Here is a 23,190-nt window from a genome sequence, read left to right as displayed (position 1 = left end):
TGATCCATGGGGAAAATGTGTAGAATTGCAGGAAATTAACTTTAAAATGGCAAAAGATTCTCTTGTATGTGAACGGGGGGGGCCTTTAAATAGTTCTTTCCCAGGGACCGAGAATTGATTAGTCCGGCCATGCACTGCAGCGGTCTTAGTAAAACTAATTGTATGCTATTTCTATCGCACTCCAAAGTTGGAGTTGAGTTCTGATTTTGAGGGGGAGGAAGTTGCTATCACAAAAGGGATGTGACAGTCATGGAATTCTGGATGGCAGGACATTGGTCAGACAAATGACCATCCCAACAGCAAACATTTTTAATTTGGGACACAGCGCACATTTTCTCTTCTCCTTCTGACTGCATGTGCTGCTGCTGCAGGGAGGGTGGTGTTGCCTATGCAACCAAAACATGTTTGTTTTAAGCAAGGAGGAACAAAGTTTAATCACATTGTAAAGAGTGTTACCGCGGTAACAGAGGCCGTCCTGTCTCGTCTTCAATCAGCTGTTCGTGTTACAAAAACAAACAAAACATTTTATTTTCATGACGGTCTTAATCTGTAATCGTTGTTTACGCGATTATACGGTTATTGTGCCAGGCCTAGTCCCTCCAGCACTTAGGTTGACCATTTGTTAGGTTTGTTAAAATAGAGCCCTACATGTGGTTCCATGGTTCAGCGTTTCAGCCCGTGTTCCTCCTCCCCTGTTGGCAGGAATATGAGAATGGTGGATTTAGTAGCTACTGGAAAAATGCCCTCTGAGACTGATGTCCATGTGGCCAGGAGCTTTCTCAACAAGATATTACGAAGTTCCATGAGGTATGCTTCCATTATCTAGCTAGCCAATAGCATCCATCTCCCTTCCTCCTCCGCTTGTTGTCATCCACACAGACCTCTACCCATAATGCCATTATTCTGCTGTGTGGTAATATCATCATTCCAACCATCTGTGTTTCTTCCTAGTTCAACATCTCCCATGATTAGTCACCATTTTGTTTCATGATAAGTGACCATTTTCTTTCCTTCATCAAGTAGTGTCATGGATAATGCTTTTATCATGAGATTTATTGACTATAAGTAAGATTCATGTCAAGACCTTGATCTGTCATTCATGTTGGAGTTTCCATGGTTATCATAAACATTATCAGCCCACACTGCCCTCATGTCTTAATACTACTGCCTGTTTTGTTGTTAAATACTGCCTGTTGTGTTGTCAAAACTGCCAGTTGTGTTGTTGTCAATACTGCCTGTTGTGTTGCCGTCAATACTGCCTGTTGTGTTGCCGTCAATACTACCTTTTGTGTTGCCGTCAATACTGCCTTTTGTGTTGCCGTCAATACTGTCTGATGTGTTGCCGTCAATACTGCCTGATGTGTTGCCGTCAAAACTGCCAGTTGTGTTGTTGTCAATACTGCCTGTTGTGTTGTTAAATACTGCCTGTTGTGTCGCCGTCAATACTGCCTGTTGTATTGTTGTCGTTGTCAATACTGCATGCTGTGTCGCCGTCAATACTGCATGCTGTGTCGCCGTCAATACTGCCTGTTGTATTGTTGTCGTTGTCAATACTGCATGCTGTGTCGCCGTCAATACTGCATGCTGTGTCGCCGTCAATACTGCCTGTTGTGTCGCCGTCAATACTGCCTTTTGTGTTGCCGTCAATACTGCCTTTTGTGTTGCCGTCAATACTGCCTTTTGTGTTGCCGTCAATACTGCCTGTTGTGTCGCCGTCAATACTGCCTGTTGTATTGTTGTCGTTGTCAATACTGCATGCTGTGTCGCCGTCAATACTGCATGCTGTGTCGCCGTCAATACTGCCTGTTGTGTCGCCGTCAATACTGCCTTTTGTGTTGCCGTCAATACTGCCTTTTGTGTTGCCGTCAATACTGCCTTTTGTGTCGCCGTCAATACTGCCTGTTGTGTCGCCGTCAATACTGCCTGTTGTGTCGCCGTCAATACTGCCTGTTGTCGCCGTCAATACTGCCTGTTGTCGCCGTCAATACTGCCTGTTGTCGCCGTCAATACTGCCTGTTGTCGCCGTCAATACTGCCTGTTGTCGCCGTCAATACTGCCTGTTGTCGCCGTCAATACTGCCTGTTGTGGTTTTGCATTAATACTGCCTGTTGTGGTTTTGCATTAATACTGCCTGTTGTGGTGTTGCGTTGTTACTACTGCCTGTTGTGGAGTTGCGTTGTTACTACTGCCTGTTGTGGAGTTGCGTTGTTGGTGGTCATGGCCGTGGTGATCATGGCGTCATGTGTTAATGTAACTCTGTGTTGTGTTAATGTAACTCTGTGTTGTGTTAATGTAACTCTGTGTTGTGTAGTCAATCAGCCAGTCACAGTAATGGAGGCCTGTTCATTTCTGCTTCCCAAGAGGACTTGGTCTAATCTAGTGCTTATCTCTCTCACTCACTCATATCTTTAGGAGGAATGAAGCCGTAAGCAGGCCTCACTCATGGCACGCCACCAAGTTCAACGAGAGCCAATCAGAGACTGCCAAAACTCAGTCTCCGCCCCCGCCAGTCTGGCAGACCAGATATGATGCAAGGTAACCCAGTGTTCCCCGCTAAGACATCAGGCTTAGAGCCCTACCCATGCCCACAACATTCAAACCCTACCCACCCATGCCCACAACATTCAGACCCTACCCATGCCCACAACATTCAGACCCTACCCATGCCCACAACATTCAGGCCCTACCCTACACAACCCCGATTGTGTGTGCCAAATTTAAGACCGAAATCAGAAATAACTTGCTCCATTAGCAAATCTATTAGCTGCCTCTGTCTGTCACTTGCTCCCTGCCCACAGCTTGCTCTGCATGCAGTTTGCTCATTGCTGCTCTGGGTCTGTGAGTATCCATAGCAACAGCTCCGCTTGGGCTCCTCTGCTCAATGAAGACCATGAGAGTGCAGTTAGCTACTTTTCATCACTCTAGGAACATTTATTATTTTCTGTTAAATAATCTCTCCTGTTTTATATTTGACAGGGTTGAAGCACTTCTAACATCACATGATCTTAGTCAGATATGACTGTACTGCACTGCGCTGCACGAGCAAATGGCCCTGAAAAAAGCCCTGAAAAATAAAACGGGCTCTACCCTGATGTAGAATGTCTGGGATCAGGAACAGGCTCCATGATCTGAGTTTTACTGTGACTACTTTCCACTGGCCCACAACTTCAGAGATTTGTTTCAAAATAAGACCAGTAGTTATTCTGTACCTCACTGCACTATGGACCTTTTTCATCGTTATTATACTGAGTGTGCCTAAAATCCTGTCAGTTTGTGTAGACAGTTGAGCTAGCATGTAGAGGTTTTCGCGGGTCTAAAAAGTTGGATCCAAATGGAACAGAGGACGATCAGACCCGGACCCTAAAGAACACAATAAAAAAAAATTAAAGGGGGACGTGGACCCGATCAGACCTGAACCTGAATGGACCCTCTGATAACCAGACCTATACCCGTACCCTAGACCAGATTCGATTGGACTTGAGGGACACATTTTATTTTATTTTTTCAGCGAAGTTGCTCTTCTGGTTAACAAATATATCTGCAGCTATATAAAATATGCTATAGGCTCTGCAGAGCCGTGGTCAGGTCCAATCGGGTCTATCAACTGTAGTTACATAGACCCGATAACCATCCCACAGGACCTGACCCGAACCCAAGAGAAAAGTTAGAATTTTGGAACCAGACCCGCCCGGGCTCCAGGTCAAGTATTGGGTATTTGGCTTGTGGTTGACCTGTGAATACCTCTACTAGCATGTCCCCCGAAGTACTGTGTTAGACTATAGCATTATGTAGGACAATGGACCTCTACTAGCATGCCCCCCCCAAGTACTGTGTTAGACTATAGCATTATGTAGGACAATGGGCCTCTACTAGCATGTCCCCCCCCCCCCCCAAGTACTGTGTGAGAGTGTAGCATTATGTAGGACAATGGGCCTCTACTAGCATGTCCCCCCAAGTACTGTGTTAGACTATAGCATTATGTAGGACAATGGGCCTCTACTAGCATGTCCCCCCAAGTACTGTGTTAGACTATAGCATTATGTAGGACAATGGGCCTCTACTAGCATTTCCCCTCAAGTACTGTGTTAGACTATAGCATTATGTAGGACAATGGGCCTCTACTAGCATGTCCCCCCCCCCCCCCCTCCCCCAAGTACTGTGTTAGACTGTAGCATTATGTAGGACAATGGGACTCTACTAGCAAGACCCCCCCCCCTCCCCCCCAAGTACTGTGTTAGACTACAGCATTATGTAGGACAATGGGCCTCTACTAGCATGTCCCCCCCCAAGTACTATGTTAGACTATAGCATTATGTAGGACAATGGGCCTCTACTAGCATGTCCCCCCAAGTACTGTGTTAGATTATAGCATTATGTAGGACAATGGGCCTCTACTAGCATGTCCCCCCAAGTACTATGTTAGACTATAGCATTATGTAGGACAATGGGCCTCTACTAGCATGTCCCCCCAAGTACTGTGTTAGACTACAGCATTATGTAGGACAATGGACCTCTACTAGCATGCCCCCCCCCAAGTACTGTGTTAGACTATAGCATTATGTAGGACAATGGGACTCTACTAGCAGGACCCCCCCCCCCCCCCCCCCCCAAGTACTGTGTTAGACTACAGCAATATGTAGGACAATGGGCCTCTACTAGCATGTCCCCCCCCAAGTACTGTGTTAGACTATAGCATTATGTAGGACAATGGGCCTCTACTAGCATGTCCCCCCCCCCCCTCCCCCAAGTACTGTGTTAGACTGTAGCATTATGTAGGACAATGGGACTCTACTAGCAAGACCCCCCCCCCCCCAAGTACTGTGTTAGACTATAGCATTATGTAGGACAATGGGCCTCTACTAGCATGTCCCCCCCAAGTACTGTGTTAGACTACAGCATTATGTAGGACAATGGGCCTCTACTAGCATGTCCCCCCAAGTACTGTGTTAGACTGTAGCATTATGTAGGACAATGGGCCTCTACTAGCATGTCCCCCCCAAGTACTGTGTTAAACTATAGCATTATGTAGGACAATCCATTATGTATCTCGAACAGCCCTCTTCCACCTCTTTCCTCCCCAGCTTCCCCTCTACCAACCTCTCCTCGTCTGGCTGGGACCAGAACCAGACTAACCTACGGCGAGTATCAGACCAGTTCAGCTCTCTGGGCAGCATGGACAGTCTAGATGTCTCCCACCACCCCTACCCCCCTGGACACCAATCCCCAGGACGCTTCTCCCCGGTCAAGTCCAACACCAGCACGGAACACCTGGGAGGGGGCAAGAGGGACTCTGCATACAGCTCCTTTTCCACTAACTCTGGTACCCCAGACTACACCCTCTCCAAGACACCAGACTACACCCTCTCCAAGACACCAGACTACACCCTCTCTAAGACACCAGACCACACCCTCCCTAAGACACCAGACCACACCCTCCCTAAGACACCAGACCACACCCTCCCTAAGACACCAGACCACACCCTCCCTAAGACACCAGACCACACCCTCCCTAAGACACCAGACTACACCCTCCTTAAGAGCAATGCTGCCTCCACAGAGAACATGCTGTATGAGGTGAGCCAGTGGGAGTCAGGGGGCCAGCCCAGTAACGGCAGACATAGCCTGAGTAGTGAGGGGGTCAGGCAGGACGAGAGGCCAGGGTATCTGCAACTGGCTGGGGGACATGGGGCCATCATGGGCCGGGACAGCCCCAGGACAACGGAGCAGTCAGGGTCAGGTTCTTCCCACTCCTCCAGCTCTGCTAGGGCTAGCTGCGGTCCCGTCTGGCACGTTCCTGACAAGAAGAAGACCTCCTATCCCTCTCCTCCTCCATCACCGCCTGTACGCAGTGACAGTTTCGCTGCTACGAAGTCCCATGAGAATGTTCTGGTTATAGCCTGTCCAGAGGGACCCGGTGCTCACACCCAGCCCAAGGCACATGGTAAAGGAATGGATAACTCTGATAACTCACAATGCACCAATGACTCTCGGCGTAGCCATCACAACTTACCCTCCAAGAACAACATGGTCCCTCCTTACATTTCACCAAAGAACTGTCATCCCAACCAGGTGAACTGTAACAAGCTTTGCTCCCTGTCCAGTAGTGATGTCAGGCTGGGCCAGCTCCCCCCTACCTACTTGCTCGGCCACCAGAGACAGTACAGTAATGAGAGCTCTCTCTACTCCCACCCCAGGACTTGGTCTGTCCCCAAACAGCAGAACGTCAGCATCTGCTACAGCAGCATGCAGGAGCTCCCCACCAACTACAATGCCCAGAACACCCAGCTCTACAGCCAGACCCCAGACAGCACTGGAGACAGCCGGTACTACTGTGTGACGGCCAGACAGCCTGGTCAACCGGTCACCCAGGCCCTGCTGGTCAAGACTGACGAAAGGAGGGGTGGAGGGGGTAGAGAGGAGGGTGTGGAGGGTGGCGGTGAAAGGAGGAGTGCAGTGAGCATCGTACAGGGTGGAGGAGATAAGAAGTCACTCACTCCCCTGGGGTCAGAGGTTACCAATGCTAAGTACCAGCCACCTCCACCCCTCAACAACGACAGTAAGGGATACAGCAGACAGGATGACGGCTCCCGCCACAAACAGCCAGCTACCGTTTGTCCCTCTGCTGTACTGGAGTCCTCTACAGGCCAGCCCAGCCTGAAGAGGAACAACAGTCAGACTGCAGAGCCCCACTGTATGAGTTACCCCCCGAGAAGACAGTCTCTACAACCTCTTCAGCAGGACACCATACACCGTCAAGAGATGCTGCCAGACAGTCAGATCTGCCCTCAGACCACCAGCGGCCTCAGCAACTCAGGCCTCGTACCCAGAGACTGTTCCAGTGTGGAGACTGTAGATCTCTCCAGTAACCAGTGCACCAGGACTGACCGGTTCGCCACCACCCTGAGGAATGAGATCCAGATGAGACGTGCCCAGCTGCAGAAGAGTAAGAGCGCTGCCTCCCTGAGTGGACCCTGTGAGGTGGAGGAGAACCATGAGGTGCCAGAGGTCTGGAGGCCCAAAGACACCACCTCTTCTTCAGATGGCTCCTTCACCTCCACCTATAAGGACCATCTGAAGGAGGCGCAGGCCCGCGTACTGAAGGTCACCTCCTTTAGAAGGAGAGACCTGGAGCCTGTCCTTCTGGAGCACCCTGTGGCAGAGGCAGGGTCCCTGCCGGACTACTCCTCCTCTGGTCTGGGGAGGAGTGACAACTCTAACCCCCTGTCCAGCCTCTCTGAGGGCCTCCCAGCCAGGTCTGGCTCTGCCCAGAGTCAGGTGACCCGTATCGGAAGCAGGAAGCGTTTCACCACGGAGAAGAAGGTCCGGTGTTTCTCTGAGCCAGACAAAATCAATGAGGTGGGGGTGGAGGAGGAGCTGACCCCCCCTGAGGCTGCAGACTCCTTGCTGAACCAACGCTCCACCCCCAGACCTGCCTTCACCAGACCCCTCCCTAAAACTGCCCTGCCAGGCCCTGTTGAGGACTGTGGAGAGGGCAAAGAGATAGCCAGGGGTGATTGTGACATGTCCAGCAGCAGGAAGGAACAGAGAGAGTGTCAGGGACAGGACAACAGACAGCAGGCCCTTCTGGAGCTGCAGAGACTGGGGACCTTTGCTGAGTACGAGACCACCTGGAACACCCAGAAGAAAGCAGCTGAGACCAGAGGCTCAGGATGCTCCCACTCTGCTGATAACATCCTGGATCCTGGAAAAGATGACAGGACCAAACCAGCCCCAGTCCACGAGAGGTCCCGATCCTCACCCTCCGCTGACTTCTATGACAAGGTGAGATACTGGCATCCTATCCTCAACCTCCCATGACTTCTATGACAAGGTGAGAGACTGGCATCCTATCCTCAACCTCCGCTGACTTCTATGACAAGGTGAGAGACTGGCATCCTATCCTCAACCTCCGCTGACTTCTATGACAAGGTGAGATACTGGCATCCTATCCTCAACCTCCGCTGACTTCTATGACAAGGTGAGATACTGGCATCCTATCTTTGTTGTAGAGCACTACAAGGGCCCATGGGTCTCGAAACTGAGTCACTGTCAAACTCATTGTCGGTTCAAATGTTCCTGCATGTTATGACTTTACTCTCAGTACAGCATCTCTATGGGGAGTAGCTCTCTGCTCCACTGAAGAACTTACGATCACGCCTGACAAGGCCTCGCTGGAAGCTCTGCTGTCCATAGGTGACAACGCTGAGGCTCAGATTCATTCCTTAGATTTCGCACTGTTAAAAAACCCATTTGGAACGTGTAAAGAAAAGGACGAGTATGGAACATCTTAGGCTAGGTTGAGGAGTGACGTCTTACACAGAACCCAAACCGGCTGCGCTCGTGCGCCATCGTGCATAAATGTATTTTGTCCCCCCACACTAAACGCGATCACGGCACGCAGGTTAAAATATCAAAACAAACTCTGAACCAATTACATTATTTTGGGGACAGGTCGAAAAGCATTTATGCCAATTTTCCTAGCTAGCTTGCACTTGCTAACTAATTTGTCCTATTTAGCTAGCTTTCTTTTGCTAGCTAATTTGTCCTGGGATATAAACATTGAGTTGTTATTTTACCTGAAATGCACAAGGTCCTCTTCTCCAACAATTAATCCACACATAAAACGGTCAACCGAATCAGGCTTTTTTCTTCCAGGCCTTTTCTCCTCTGTACTTTATATTGCGATTGGCACTTACATAAATTAGGTGCATTACCGCCACCTACCTAATTCTTCTTTCAGTAACCCACGTGGGTATAACCAATGAGGAGATGGCACGTGGGTACCTGCTTCTATAAACCAATGAGGAGATGGGAGAGCCAGGACTTGCAGCGCGATCTGCGCCACATATAGAACTGACTTCGTTTTTAGTGCCTGGCAACGCAGACACTCGTTCGCGAGCAGTGTGGGTGCAATAATTTAATAATATTGATTTCTACATTTATTTTGTGACTCGAGCGGTGTAGTCAAAGGATAAGGCTAGGTTGAGGAGTGACCCCTTAGGCTAGGTTGAGGAGTGACCCCTTAGGCTAGGTTGAGGAGTGACACTATGGTGCATCTGTAGAGTGCAGGAATGATGGTTTAAGACAAGGTTTCCAGTTCTGGTTATTTATTAACCAACTAAAAGGTCAGAGCACATAGGGTGGGTAGGATGAAGATATATAATGACTTGTAAGGCTGATAAGGTTGTGTGTGTTCTGGAACATTCCTGGCCGGCCATAACTAATAACAGGAGTATTTGCAGTAGACTATATTATGGAGCTAGACAACAATACTAGGATAGGAGGATGATGTCATGCTGCAGGAGCTGCTGCAGTAAGCCAGGGCATTCATCAAACTGAGACATGGCTCCTGCTCCAGAGTCGATACATCCATACTAGTAGTAGTCATGGCTCCAGAGTCTATACATCCATACTAGTAGTAGTCATGGCTCCAGTCTACACATCCATACTAGTAGTAGTCATGGCTCCAGAGTCTACACATCCATACTAGTAGTAGTCATGGCTCCAGAGTCTACACATCCATACTAGTAGTAGTCATGGCTCCAGAGTCTATACATCCATACTAGTAGTAGTCATGGCTCCAGTCTACACATCCATACTAGTAGTAGTCATGGCTCCAGAGTCTACACATCCATACCAGTAGTAGTCATGGCTCCAGAGTCTACACATCCATACTAGTAGTAGTCATGGCTCCAGTCTACACATCCATACTAGTAGTAGTCATGGCTCCAGTCTACACATCCATACTAGTAGTAGTCATGGCTCCAGTCTACACATCCATACTAGTAGTAGTCATGGCTCCAGTCTACACATCCATACTAGTAGTAGTCATGGCTCCAGAGTCTATACATCCATACTAGTAGTGGTCATGGCTCAAGTCTACACATCCATACTAGTAGTAGTCATGGCTCCAGTCTACATACCCATACTAGTAGTAGTCATGGCTCCAGTCTACACATCCATACTAGTAGTAGTCATGGCTCCAGAGTCTACACAGCCATACTAGTAGTAGTCATGGCTCCAGTCTACACATCCATACTAGTAGTAGTCATGGCTCCAGTCTACACATCCATACTAGTAGTAGTCATGGCTCCAGTCTACACATCCATACTAGTAGTAGTCATGGCTCCAGAGTCTACACATCCATACTAGTAGTAGTCATGGCTCCAGAGTCTACACATCCATACTAGTAGTAGTCATGGCTCCAGCTCCAGAGTCTACACATCCATACTAGTAGTAGTCATGGCTCCAGTCTACACATCCATACTAGTAGTAGTCATGGCTCCAGTCTACACATCCATACTAGTAGTAGTCATGGCTCCAGCTCCAGAGTCTACACATCCATACTAGTAATAGTCATGGCTCCAGTCTACACATGCATACTAGTAGTAGTCATGGCTCCAGTCTACACATCCATACTAGTAGTAGTCATGGCTCCAGAGTCTACACATCCATACTAGTAGTAGTCATGGCTCCAGAGTCTACACATCCATACTAGTAGTAGTCATGGCTCCAGCTCCAGAGTCTACACATCCATACTAGTAGTAGTCATGGCTCCAGTCTACACATCCATACTAGTAGTAGTCATAGCTCCAGTCTACACATCCATAATAGTAGTAGTCATGGCTCCAGTCTACACATGCATACTAGTAGTAGTCATGGCTCCAGTCTACACATCCATACTAGTAGTAGTCATGGCTCCAGAGTCTACACATCCATACTAGTAGTAGTCATAGCTCCAGTCTACACATCCATAATAGTAGTAGTCATGGCTCCAGAGTCTACACATCCATACTAGTAGTAGTCATGGCTCCAGTCTACACATCCATACTAGTAGTAGTCATGGCTCCAGAGTCTACACATCCATACTAGTAGTAGTCATGGCTCCAGAGTCTATACATTCATACTAGTAGTAGTCATGGCTCCAGAGTCTACACATCCATACTAGTAGTAGTCATGGCTCCAGTCTACACATCCATACTAGTAGTAGTCATGGCTCCAGTCTACACATCCATACTAGTAGTAGTCATGGCTCCAGTCTACACATCCATACTAGTAGTAGTCATGGCTCCAGTCTACACATCCATACTAGTAGTAGTCATGGCTCCAGAGTCTATACATTCATACTAGTAGTAGTCATGGCTCCAGAGTCTATACATCCATACTAGTAGTAGTCATGGCTCCAGTCTACACATCCATACTAGTAGTAGTCATGGCTCAAGTCTACACATCCATACTAGTAATAGTCATGGCTCCAGTCTACACACCCATACTAGTAGTAGTCATGGCTCCAGTCTACACATCCATACTAGTAGTGGTCATGGCTCCAGAGTCTACACATCCATACTAGTAGTAGTCATGGCTCCAGTCTACACATCCATACTAGTAGTAGTCATGGCTCCAGAGTCTACACATCCATACTAGTAGTAGTCATGGCTCCAGTCTACACATCCATACTAGTAGTAGTCATGGCTCCAGAGTCTACACATCCATACTAGTAGTAGTCATGGCTCCAGTCTACACATCCATACTAGTAGTAGTCATGGCTCCAGAGTCTATACATCCATACTAGTTGTAGTCATGGTTCCAGAGTCTATACATCCATACTAGTAGTGGTCATGGCTCCAGAGTCTACACATCCATACTAGTAGTAGTCATGGCTCCAGAGTCTATACATCCATACTAGTTGTAGTCATGGTTCCAGAGTCTATACATCCATACTAGTAGTAGTCATGACTCCAGAGTCTATACATCCATACTAGTAGTAGTCATGATTCCAGAGTCTATACATTTTTCCTTGGCAAAAAAAACAATACGATAACCGATATTTAACATTTTAGCGGCCTTTTAAACATTCTAGTACAGACAGTTAAATAGTTAACACACACACATGGACACAGTGTTCTAAGGCACTGTATCTCAGTGCAAGAGGAGTCACTACAGTCCCTGGTTCGAATCCATGATGTTTCACATCTGGCAATGATTGGGAGTCCCAGTGGGCAGCGCACAGTTCGCCCAGCGTCGTCCGGGCAATCATTGTAAATAAGTATAACTGACTTGTATAGTTAAATTAAGGTAACACACACACACCACACTAACCAATAAGTTATTTTGTTGCCATTTATGTATGTCCCCATTACCAGTGAAACATAATCAAAACCTATTTCTTTCACTTACTTGCTGTGCTGTTTCGTTGTTCAGTCGTTTCATTCTCAACCAGGATTTCTATGGAACGCTGTTTGGGTCTTTGTGTGTCAAAGATACACATCAAATAACACTTGCATAGACACTGGAGCCAAAACAACAACATAATTTGTTTCAGTAGCTAGCTAACTATAAAGCTATGTGTCATCTAAAATAACCCTAATTTATAAGACCGTTCTTATTTGATTCATGGTGGTCAGATGCATCTATATGAAGCTAGCCACAATAAGGATTAGCCGCAATAGTGGACTTTGCGGTTATCTTTCAAAATAAAAGTATGGCATAATTCTGCTATTTGTATTCATTTGCATTACTGTCAATGACATACTTTTATTTTGAAGGCAAACCACAAATTCCACTATTGTGCCTAATCCTTATTGTGGCTAGCTTCACAACACATAACCCGGTCTGTTCAAGCCTCACTAGCCAGATGAAGGTTGCTGGCTGCTTATAACGTTAGCTTTGGGCAACAGGGTTAAATAGCTGGCTAGCTATTTATTTTCATGGACTGAAGTTCAATTTCAATATGCGAACAACAAGTGGCAACCTAGCTAATACTTACTCACAAGGATTCCTAAATCATTGCTAAGGATAATGAAAATTACTTCAGTTTCTACTGGTCATAGTTTTCAGGCTGGTTGTATTGGTGCTAGCTAGCTACCCCAGAAGTTGCGGTCGAACAAATGATGCTTTATTACCAACGCGGTATTGTAAACGCATCGTTCGTGGCCGGTGTTTGCTTGTTTGCAGACTTTTTTTGTACAGCTTTGACAGTGCTACTGTATCTTTTTTGACACACAAAGACCCAAACGGCGTTCCTTAGTATGTATGTCGTAAAGCTGATAGCAGTGACGCTATAACTGTAACTCTGGTAGGGCAACATCTGAAAAATGGCACACTTGGTAGTGTGTACTGGTGCTGGTGCTGTACTGGTGAATTCCATTATCTTGGCTTTAATGGATTTCGCCTTTTAAGTTGTCTTGCTGAAATATTCTTACTCTTTCAAATGTCTGCTCAACTTTTTTACTGCTTGATCCACACAACAGACATTGTGGGCTAGGTTGCACGTGTAGCGCCATTACGTCATGTAACTAACTACGTTATATAGGTATGCACGGTAGCTTTGACATCGGTTTTTAACATCGGAGTTAAACTAGACATCGGGCCGATACAGATGTTGGCATTTTTAGCTAATATCGGCTGATTCTGATTTGTTCACCAATATCGTGCATCCCTAGTAGTAACCAAAAAAGTGTTAAACAAATACAAATATATTTTAGTTTCTTCAAAGTAGCCACCCTTTTCCTTTGCCAGCTTTGTACACTCTTGGCATTCTCTCAACCAACTTTCCCACATATGCTGAGCACTTGTCGCCTGCTTTTCATTCACTCTGAGCTCCAAACATTCTCAATTGGGTTGAGGTCGGGTGATTGTGGAGGCCAGGTCATCTGATGCATCACTCTCCTTGGTCAAATAGCCCTTACACAGCCTGGAGGTGTGTTGGGTCATTGTCCTGTTGAAATACAAATGATAGTCCCACAAAACGCAAACCGAGTGGGAATGGTGTATCGCTGCAGAATCGCTCATTTGAACTCATCAGACCAATGGACAGATTTCCACCTGTCTAATTGCTCGTGTTTCTTGGCCCAAGCAAGTCTCTTCTTCTTATCGGTGTCTTTTAGTAGTGGTTTCTTTGCAGCAAATGGACCATAAAGGCCTGATTCATGCAGTCTCCTCTGAACAGTTGATGTTGAGATATCTGTTACTTGAACTCAGTGAAGCATTTATTTGGGCTGTAATCTGAGGTGCAGTTGACTCTAATGAACTTATCCTATTTAGCAGAGATGACTCTGGGTCTTCCTTTCCTGTGGTGGTTCTCATGAGAGCCAGTTTCATCATAGCGCTTGATGGTTTTTGCGACGGCACTTGAAGAAACTTAAAAAATTCTAGATATTTTCCACATTTACTGACCTTCATGCCTTAAAGTAATGATGAAATGTCGTTTCGCTTTGCTTATTTGAGCTGTTCTTGCCATAATATGGACTTGGTCTTTTACCAAATAGGGCTATCTTCTGTATACTTGTCACAACAGAACTGATTGGCTCAAACACATACATTATTCTGTATACCACCGCTTTATTTTCATTTAACTGCAGGTCAGTTAAGAACAAATTCTTATTTACAATGACAGCCTACCAAAAGGCAAAAGGCCTCCTGCGGGGCCTGGGATAAAAAAATATAGGACAAAACACACATCACGACAAGAGACACCACAACACTACATAAAGAGAGACCTAAGACAACAACATAGCATGGCAGCAACACATGACAACACAGCATGGTAGCAACACAACATGGCAGCAGCACAACATGGAGCAGCACAAAACAGGGTACAAACATTATTGAGCACAGACAACAGCACAAAGGGCAAGGAGGTAGAGACAACAATACATCACGCGAAGCAGCCACAGCTGTCAGCGAGTGTCCATGATTGAGTCTTTGAATGAAGAGATTGAGATAAAACCTGCAGTTTGAGTGTTTGTTGCAGCTCGTTCCAGTCGCTAGCTATAGCAAGCTGAAAAGACAAGGGACTCAGGGATGTGTGCGCTTTGGGGACCTTTAACAGAATGTGACTGGCAGAACAGGTGTTGTATGTGGAGGTTGAGGGCTGCAGTAGATATCTCAGATAAGGGGGAGTGAAGCCTAAGACGGTTTTATAAATAAGCGTATAACCAGTGGGTCTTGCGACGGGTATACAGAGATGACCAGTTTACAGAAGAGTATAGAGTGCACTGATGTGTCCTATAAGGAGCATTGGTGGCAAATCTTATGGCCGAATGGTAAAGAACATCTAGCTGCTCGAGAGCAACCTTACCTGCCGATCTATAAATTAAGTTTCTGTAATCTAGCATGGGTAGGATGGTCATCTGAATCAGGGTTAGTTTGGCAGCTGGGGGTGAAAGAGGAGTGATTACTATAGAGGAAACCAAGTCTAGATTTAACTTTAGCCAGCAGCTTTGATATGTGCTGATTTGAAAAAAAGTGTACCATCTAGCCATACTCCCAAGTACTTGTATGAAGTGACTAAATCAAGCTCTAAACCCTCAGAGGTAGTAATCACACCTGTGGGGAGAAGGGCATTCTTCTTACCAAACCACATGACCTTTGTTTTGGAGCTGTTCAGAACAAGGTTAAGGGCAGAGAAAGCTTGTTGGACACTAAGAAAGCTTTGTTGTAGAACGTTTAATACAAAATCCAGGGAGGGGCCAGCTGAGTTTAAGACTGCATATGAATGGATGAGAGAGTGGATGAGAGAGCTTCCTACTGCCTGAGCTATGTTGTTGATGTAAATTGAGAAGAGCGTGGGGCCTAGGATTGAGCCTTGGGGTACACCCTTGGTGACAGGCAGTGGCTGAGATAGCAGATGTTCTGACTTTATGCTCTGCACTCTTTGAGAGCGGTAGTTAGCAAACCAGGCCAAAGACCCATCAGAGACACCAATACTCCTTAACCGGCCCACAAGAATGGAATGGTCTACCATATCGAGAGACACCAATACTACTTAACCGGCCCACAAGAATGGAATGGTGTACCATATCGAAAGCTTTGGCCAAGTCAATTAAAATAGCAGCACAACATTGCTTAGTATCAAGGGCAATGGTGACATCATTGAGGACCTTTAAGGTTGTAGTGACACATCCATAACCTGAGCAGAAACCAGATTGTATACCAGAGAGAATACTATAGACATCAAGAAAGCCAGTCAGTTGATTATTGACAAGTTTTTCCAACACTTTTGATAAACAGGGCTAAATAGAAATAGGCCTATAACAGTTAGGATCAGCTTGATCTCCCCCTTTTAAAGAAAGGACGAATCGTGGCTGCCTTCCAAGCAGTAGGAACCTCCTCAGAGAGGAGAGTCAGGTTAAAAAGGTCAGAGAAAGGCTTGGCGATTATAGGGGCAGCAACCTTAAAGAAGAAAGGGTCTAAACCATCTGACCCAGATGTTTTTTGGGTCAAGTTTAAGGAGCCCCTTTAGCACCTTGGAGTAAGGGACGCCCTGCAGGGAGAAACTTTGTAGCAGGGCTAGGGAGGAGCATCGGGGCTAGACGCATTAGAAGGCTAGGGAGATGAGGAAATGTTGGACGGGCAAGGAGGCGTGGCTGAGTCAAATAGGAATCCTGACTTAATGAAGTGGTGATTTAAAGAGCTCAGCCATGTGCTTCTTCTTATTAACAACCACATCAACTTTTAAGGGACATGCACAGCTGTGAGGAGGAGGGTTAATTCTCCAGGTCTTTAACCATTTTCCAGAACTTCTTGGGGTTAGACCCACAGAGAGAGAACTGCTACTTAAAGTAACTAACTTTGGCCTTCCGGATAGCCTGAGTGATAAACAGGGACAAATAGAAATAGGCCTATAACAGTTAGGATCAGCTTGATCTCCCCTTTAAATTAAGGATTAACTGTGGCTGCCTTCCACAGAAACCTTAAAGATGAAAGGGTCTAAACCATCTGACTAACTAACTTGGCCTTCCGGATAGCCGGAGTACACTTATTTCTCTTTTGCTTGATCGAGAGTGTGTGTGCCGAGCCTTTTGCCAAATGCAATTTTTGAGGTGGAGTAACTCTGCAAGATCACAGTCGAACCAGGGGCTGAACCTGTTTTTAATTCTCATTTTCTTTATGGGGGTGCGTTTGTTAACAATATCACTGAAAATATATATTTTAAGTTCCAAGCGTCTTCGACAGAGAGGATCAAGCTGATTCTATACCATTTTACAGAGGTTAGATCATGAAGGAAGGCTTGCTCATTATTTATTTTTTTGCAAGCGTCTTTGACAAATCAGGACAGGTCGTTTCACTGAGCAGCCATTAAGAACACAGGCTGTAAAACAGTGATCTCTAAGGTCATTACAGAAAACACCGGACTGAAACCTATCAGGATTATTTGTGAGGTTGAGGAGGAGTGAGGAGAGTAGCCTTTTCTGGGTGTTTGGAGTCATACCTTGTGGGATTGGTAATAACCTGAGAAAGATTTAAGGAGTCCCATTGCTTTAGGACTTGGTCCTAAACATGTCCCAGTTTAAGTCACCAAGCAGGACAAATTCAGACTTAGTGTAAGGGGCCAAGAGAGCGCTTAGGGCAGGTAGGGTACAGGCCGGTGATGATGGAGGACGATAGCGCCCAGAAACAGTCAACAAAGAGCTATTTGAAAGTGTAATGCTTAAAACCAGCAAATCAAATTGTTTGGGGACCGACTTGGTGGAGACAACTGAGCACTGAAGGTGATCCTTGGTAAAGATTGCCACTCCCACACCTTTGGAAGATCTGTCTTGCCCAAAAAGGTTATAACCTTTTAACATCAGTATTCAAAACACTATTTCTTAACCACGTCTCAGTAATGACCAACACATCTGGATTCGAGCTGTGAACTCACACTTTCAATTGGTACATTTTAGGTAATAAGCTTCTGGTGTTAAAGTGCAGAAAACCCAGGCTTTTATGAGAGCAGAAATCAGTGAAGCAGATATCAGAGCACAAATCAGAATTGGAGCTAGCAACAGTACATTCACATTTCCAGATATCATCAACAGTATTACAATCAGGGCACGGCAGCGGACAGGGAGAGCTCTGCAGTGCTGATTTATGACATCTGAATGTGCATCAGATGGCAACAAGATCATATTATACAGCAATTTCATCAGGTAACATGAATACAAAAGCCAGTGAGAGGTGGTTAGAATAGGATGGGAGGCCAAAACTCTGTGTAACCAATAGAGAGTCAGAATCCCGAGTGTGGGAACAAACAGACTGTCCCACAGATGGGTAAACAAGAAAGTTCATAGTCAACAAAGCATGCAGGAGTCATGAGGCAAATAGCAAAATGCACAAGATAAAAATACACAACGACTTGGGGCTAGCCATTGTAAGTTCAGAATCACCCCTACCTTGTCACAACACAACTGATTGTCTTAAACACATTAAGAAGGAAAGAATTGCAACTATTTAACTTTTAAGAAGGCACACCTGTTAATTGAAATACATTCCAGGTGACTACCTCCTATGGCCGATTGAGAGAATGCCAAGAGTGTGTAAAGCTGTCAAGGCAATGGGTTTTGAAGACTTTGAAGAATCTCAAATATAAAATACACTGCTCAAAAAAATAAAGGGAACACTTAAACAACACAATGTAACTCCAAGTCGATCACACTTCTGTGAAATCAAACTGTCCACTTAGGAAGCAACACTGATTGACAATCAATTTCACATGCTATTGTGCAAATGCAATAGACAACAGGTGGAAATTATAGGCAATTAGCAAGACACCGTCAATAAAGGAGTGGTTCTGCAGGTGGTGACCACAGACCACTTCTCAGTTCCTATGCTTCCTGGCTGATGTTTTGGTCACTTTTGAATGCTGGCGGTGCTTTCACTCTAGTGGTAGCATGAGACGGAGTCTACAACCCACACAAGTGGCTCAGGTAGTGCAGCTCATCCAGGATGGCACATCAATGCGAGTAGTGGCAAGAAGGTTTGCTGTGTCTGTCAGCGTAGTGTCCAGAGCATGGAGGCGCTACCAGGAGACAGGCCAGTACATCAGGAGACGTGGAGGAGGCCGTAGGAGGGCAACAACCCAGCAGCAGGACCGCTACCTCCGCCTTTGTGCAAGGAGGAGCAGGAGGAGCACTGCCAGAGCCCTACAAAATGACCTCCAGCAGGCCACAAATGTGCATGTGTCTGCTCAAACGGTCAGAAACAGACTCCATGAGGGTGGTATGAGGGCCCGATGTCCACAGGTGGGGGTTGTGCTTACAGCCCAACACCGTGCAGGACGTTTGGCATTTGCCAGAGAACACCAAGATTGGCAAATTCGCCACTGGCGCCCTGTGCTCTTCACAGATGAAAGCAGGTTCACACTGAGCACGTGACAGAGTCTGGAGACGCCGTGGAGAACGTTCTGCTGCCTACAACATCCTCCAGCATGACTGGTTTGGCGGTGGGTCAGTCATGGTGTGGGGTGGCATTTCTTTGGGGGGCCGCACAGCCCTCCATGTGCTCGCTAGAGGTAGCCTGACTGCCATTAGGTACCGAGATGAGATCCTCAGACCCCTTGTGAGACCATATGCTGGTGCGGTTGGCCCTGGGTTCCTCCTAATGCAAGACAATGCTAGACCTCATGTGGCTGGAGTTTGTCCGCAGTTCCTGCAAGAGGAAGGCATTGATGCTATGGACTGGCTTGCCCATTCCCCAGACCTGAATCCAATTGAGCACATCTGGGACATAATGTCTCGCTCCATCCACCAATGCCACGTTGCACCACAAACTGTCCAGGAGTTGGCGGATGCTTTAGTCCAGGTCTGGGAGGAGATCCCTCAGGAGACCATCCACCACCTCATCAGGAGCATGCCCAGGCATTGTAGGGAGGTCATACAGGCACATGGGGGCAACACACACTAGTGAGCCTCATTTTGACATGTTTTAAGGACATTACATAAAAGTTGGATCAGCCTGTAGTGTGGTTTTCCACTTTAATCCAGACCTCCATGGGTTGATAAATTTGATTTCCATTGATCATTTTTGTGTGATTTTGTTGTCAGCACATTCAACTATGTAAAGAAAAAAGTATTTAATAAGAATATTTCATTCATTCAGATCTAGGATGTGTTATTTTAGTGTTCCCTTTACTTTTTTTGAGCAGTGTTTTTTGGATTTGTTTAACACTTTTTTTGGTTACTCCATGATTCCGTATATGTTCCATATAGTTTTGATGTCCTCACTATTATTCTACAATGTACAGCTGGGACAGGAGAGGGTCTCTTGGTGTAGTCCACAGTGTGCTGGGACAGGTCCCGGTGTAGTCCACAGTGTGCTGGGACAGGTCCCGGTGTAGTCCACAGTGTGCTTGGACAGGTCCCAGTGTAGTCCACAGTGTGCTGGGACAGGTCCCAGTGTAGTCCACAGTGTGCTGGGACAGGTCCCAGTGTAGTCCACAGTGTGCTGGGACAGGTCCCAGTGTAGTCCACAGTGTGCTGGGACAGGTCCCAGTGTAGTCCACAGTGTGCTGGGACAGGTCCCAGTGTAGTCCACAGTGTGCTGGGACAGGTCCCACTGTAGTCCACAGTGAGCTGGGACCGGTCCCACTGTAGTCCACAGTGAGCTGGGACCGGTCCCACTGTAGTGCACAGTGAGCTGGGACAGGTCCCAGTGTAGTCCACAGTGAGCTGGGACAGGTCCCAGTGTAGTCCACCGTGTGCTGGGACAGGTCCCAGTGTAGTCCACAGTGAGCTGGGACAGGTCCCAGTGTAGTCCACCGTGTGCTGGGACAGGTCCCAGTGTAGTCCACAGTGTGCTGGGACAGGAGAGGGTCTCCTGGTGTAGTCCACAGTGTGCTGGGACAGGATAGGGTATCCTGGTGTAGTCCAGTGTGCTGGGACAGGAGAGGGTCTCCTGGTCTAGTCCACAGTGAGCTGGGACAGGAGAGGGTCTCCTGGTCTAGTCCACAGTGAGCTGGGACTGGAGAGGGTCTCCTGGTGTAGTCCACAGTGTGCTGGGACAGGATAGGGTATCCTGGTGTAGTCCAGTGTGCTGGGACAGGAGAGGGTCTCCTGGTCTAGTCCACAGTGAGCTGGGACAGGTCCCAGTGTAGTCCATAGTGAGCTGTGACAGGTCCCAGTGTAGTCCACAGTGTGCTGGGACAGGTCCCAGTGTAGTCCACAGTGTGTTGGGACATGAGAGGGTCTCCTGGTGTAGTCCACAGTGTGTTGGGACAGGAGGGGGTCTCCTGGTGTAGTCCACAGTGTGTTGGGACAGGAGGGGGTCTCCTGGTGTAGTCCACAGTGTGTTGGGACAGGAAGGGGGTCTCCTGGTGTAGTCCACAGTGTGTTGGGACAGGAAGGGGGTCTCCTGGTGTAGTCCACAGTGTGTTGTGACAGGAGGGGGTCTCCTGGTGTAGTCCACAGTGTGCTGGGACAGGTCCCAGTGTAGTCCACAGTGTGCTGGGACAGGAGAGATCTTTTGGCAGAGCTCAGTGTGAGCAATACCCAGACTACCACATCTTGCAGGGTGGGCCTTTTGGTTTAATTCAGTGGTCATCAACCGGTCCGTCACGATCGACTGGTCGATCTTCAGGGCATTCAGGGCGTACTTTAAATCATTGGTGTTGCTCTGTTGTTGGTAGGTGCACTTGATTCAGAAGCCCTGTTGGCGGTAGGTGCACTTGATTCAGAAGCTCTGTTGTTGGTAGGTGCACTTGATTCAGAAGCTCTGTTGGCGGTAGGTGCACTTGATTCAGAAGCCCTGTTGGCGGTAGGTGCACTTGATTCAGAAGCCCTGTTGGCGGTAGGTGCACTTGATTCAGAAGCCCTGTTGGCGGTAGGTGCACTTGATTCAGAAGCCCTGTTAGCGGTAGGTGCACTTGATTCAGAAGCCCTGTTGGCGGTAGTTGCACTTGATTCAGAAGCCCTGTTGGCGGTAGTTGCACTTGATTCAGAAGCCCTGTTGGCGGTAGTTGCACTTGATTCAGAAGCCCTGTTGGCGGTAGGTGCACTTGATTCAGAAGCCCTGTTGGCGGTAGTTGCACTTGATTCAGAAGCCCTGCGCACCGGGCAGGCAGTGTTCCCATTTTGACCGGGAAATCTGTGGAGTTTGTCTACTGCGCAGCCCAATCGGATTGCTCAAATCACAGTCCCTACAGCTTCCACGACCCCGGCCACAGCAAAGTTTGATACTATCCTACGTGAGATTTCACAACTTTTAAAACCATGACCACAGAGAGACTGTCATAGAATACAGCAAAGCGCTGCTGTTTTTGAGTTCATGTCTACGTTTTTATTCAACACTATTAAAAACATAAAATGCGCTTCTCCCTACTTCTACTCGTGCTGCAATGAATGAGTAGCCAGGTGTATCGATAGCCCTGCATTTTTATTATAATTAGCAGCTCGTCATGTCTATTTTAATATCAAAGAATATTTCACTTTCTCTGGTCATAGGAACATGAATTTGTGCATGAGGCAGATGTGTTGCGACTCAAGTTTCGCCACCAGGTGGAAGACTGAGTCCCCTCTCTCTGGTCAGTCTCACGGGAGGAAAAGGAGAGAGCAGGGACTGTGAGAGGTGGACCCTCTGTTGCTCTCTCTCTCCCTCTGCTGAAAATAATGCCATGTTCAAGACAACTGGGAACTCTGGGAAAAAACTAGATCCGACTGGGAAAAATAGTTTTGATCGGTCATCCAACTTGGTATTCTGGCATCTTTCTAGAGCTCTGACATTCTCACTTGCCTTGAACGCAAGTGCTGCACCAACTGATCTATTTTGTTATCAAAGCTCGAGTTTTGAAATATATGGTTTGAGAAGAACTGTTACGTGTGCTCCCTCTCTGGCCTCTAGGTCACCAGTAGAGGTCGACCAATTATGATATTTCAACGCCGATACCGATTATTGGAGGCCCAAAAAAGCCGATACCGATTAATCGGACGATTTTATATATAAAAAAATAAAGAAAAAAGGTATTTGTAATAATGACAATTACAACAATACTGAATGAACACTTATTTTAACTTAATATAATACATCAATAAAATCTATTTAGCCTCAAGTAAATAATGAATAATGTTCAATTTGGTTTAAATAATGCAAAAACAAAGTGTTGGAGAAGAAAGTAAAAGTGCAATATGTGCCATGTAAGAAAGCTAACGTTTAAGTTCCTTGCTCAGAACACTTCCGGCGCCGACAGAGATGGCCGCCTCGCTTCGCGTTCCTAGGAAACTATGCAGTGTTTTGTTTTTTTACGTGTTATTTCTTACATTAGTACACCAGGTCATCTTAGGTTTCATTACATACAGTCGAGAAGAACTACTGAATATAAGATCAGCGTCAACTCACCATCAGTACGACCAAGAATATGTTTTTCGCGACGCGGATCCTGTGTTCTGCCTTACAAACAGGACAACGGAATGGATCCCATGCAGCGACCCAAAAAAA

At 46.7% G+C, this 23,190-nt stretch overlaps 1 protein-coding gene across 4 annotated transcripts in view; it reads left to right on the top strand.

The window, feature by feature from the left end:
* Nucleotides 1-23,190, top strand: part of shroom2a (shroom family member 2a) — a 95,689-nt gene that overhangs the window by 41,732 nt on the left and 30,767 nt on the right. For 3 of the 4 annotated variants that reach the window (XM_036979028.1, XM_036979031.1, XM_036979027.1), the window contains exons 4-6: nt 703-807; nt 2,413-2,535; nt 5,082-7,782. In XM_036979028.1, the coding sequence (XP_036834923.1) occupies nt 703-807; nt 2,413-2,535; nt 5,082-7,782 (2,929 nt within the window). The remainder of the gene's footprint in view (nt 1-702; nt 808-2,412; nt 2,536-5,081; nt 7,783-23,190) is intronic. The other variant, XM_036979029.1, reaches the window with a different exon arrangement.

This window comes from Oncorhynchus mykiss, chromosome 5 (assembly GCF_013265735.2).
Source record: "Oncorhynchus mykiss isolate Arlee chromosome 5, USDA_OmykA_1.1, whole genome shotgun sequence".
In the NCBI taxonomy this organism is placed as follows: Eukaryota; Metazoa; Chordata; class Actinopteri; order Salmoniformes; family Salmonidae; genus Oncorhynchus; species Oncorhynchus mykiss.
The sequence above is the reverse complement of the archived record's forward strand: the minus strand, read 5'-3'. Positions and strand labels throughout refer to the sequence as shown.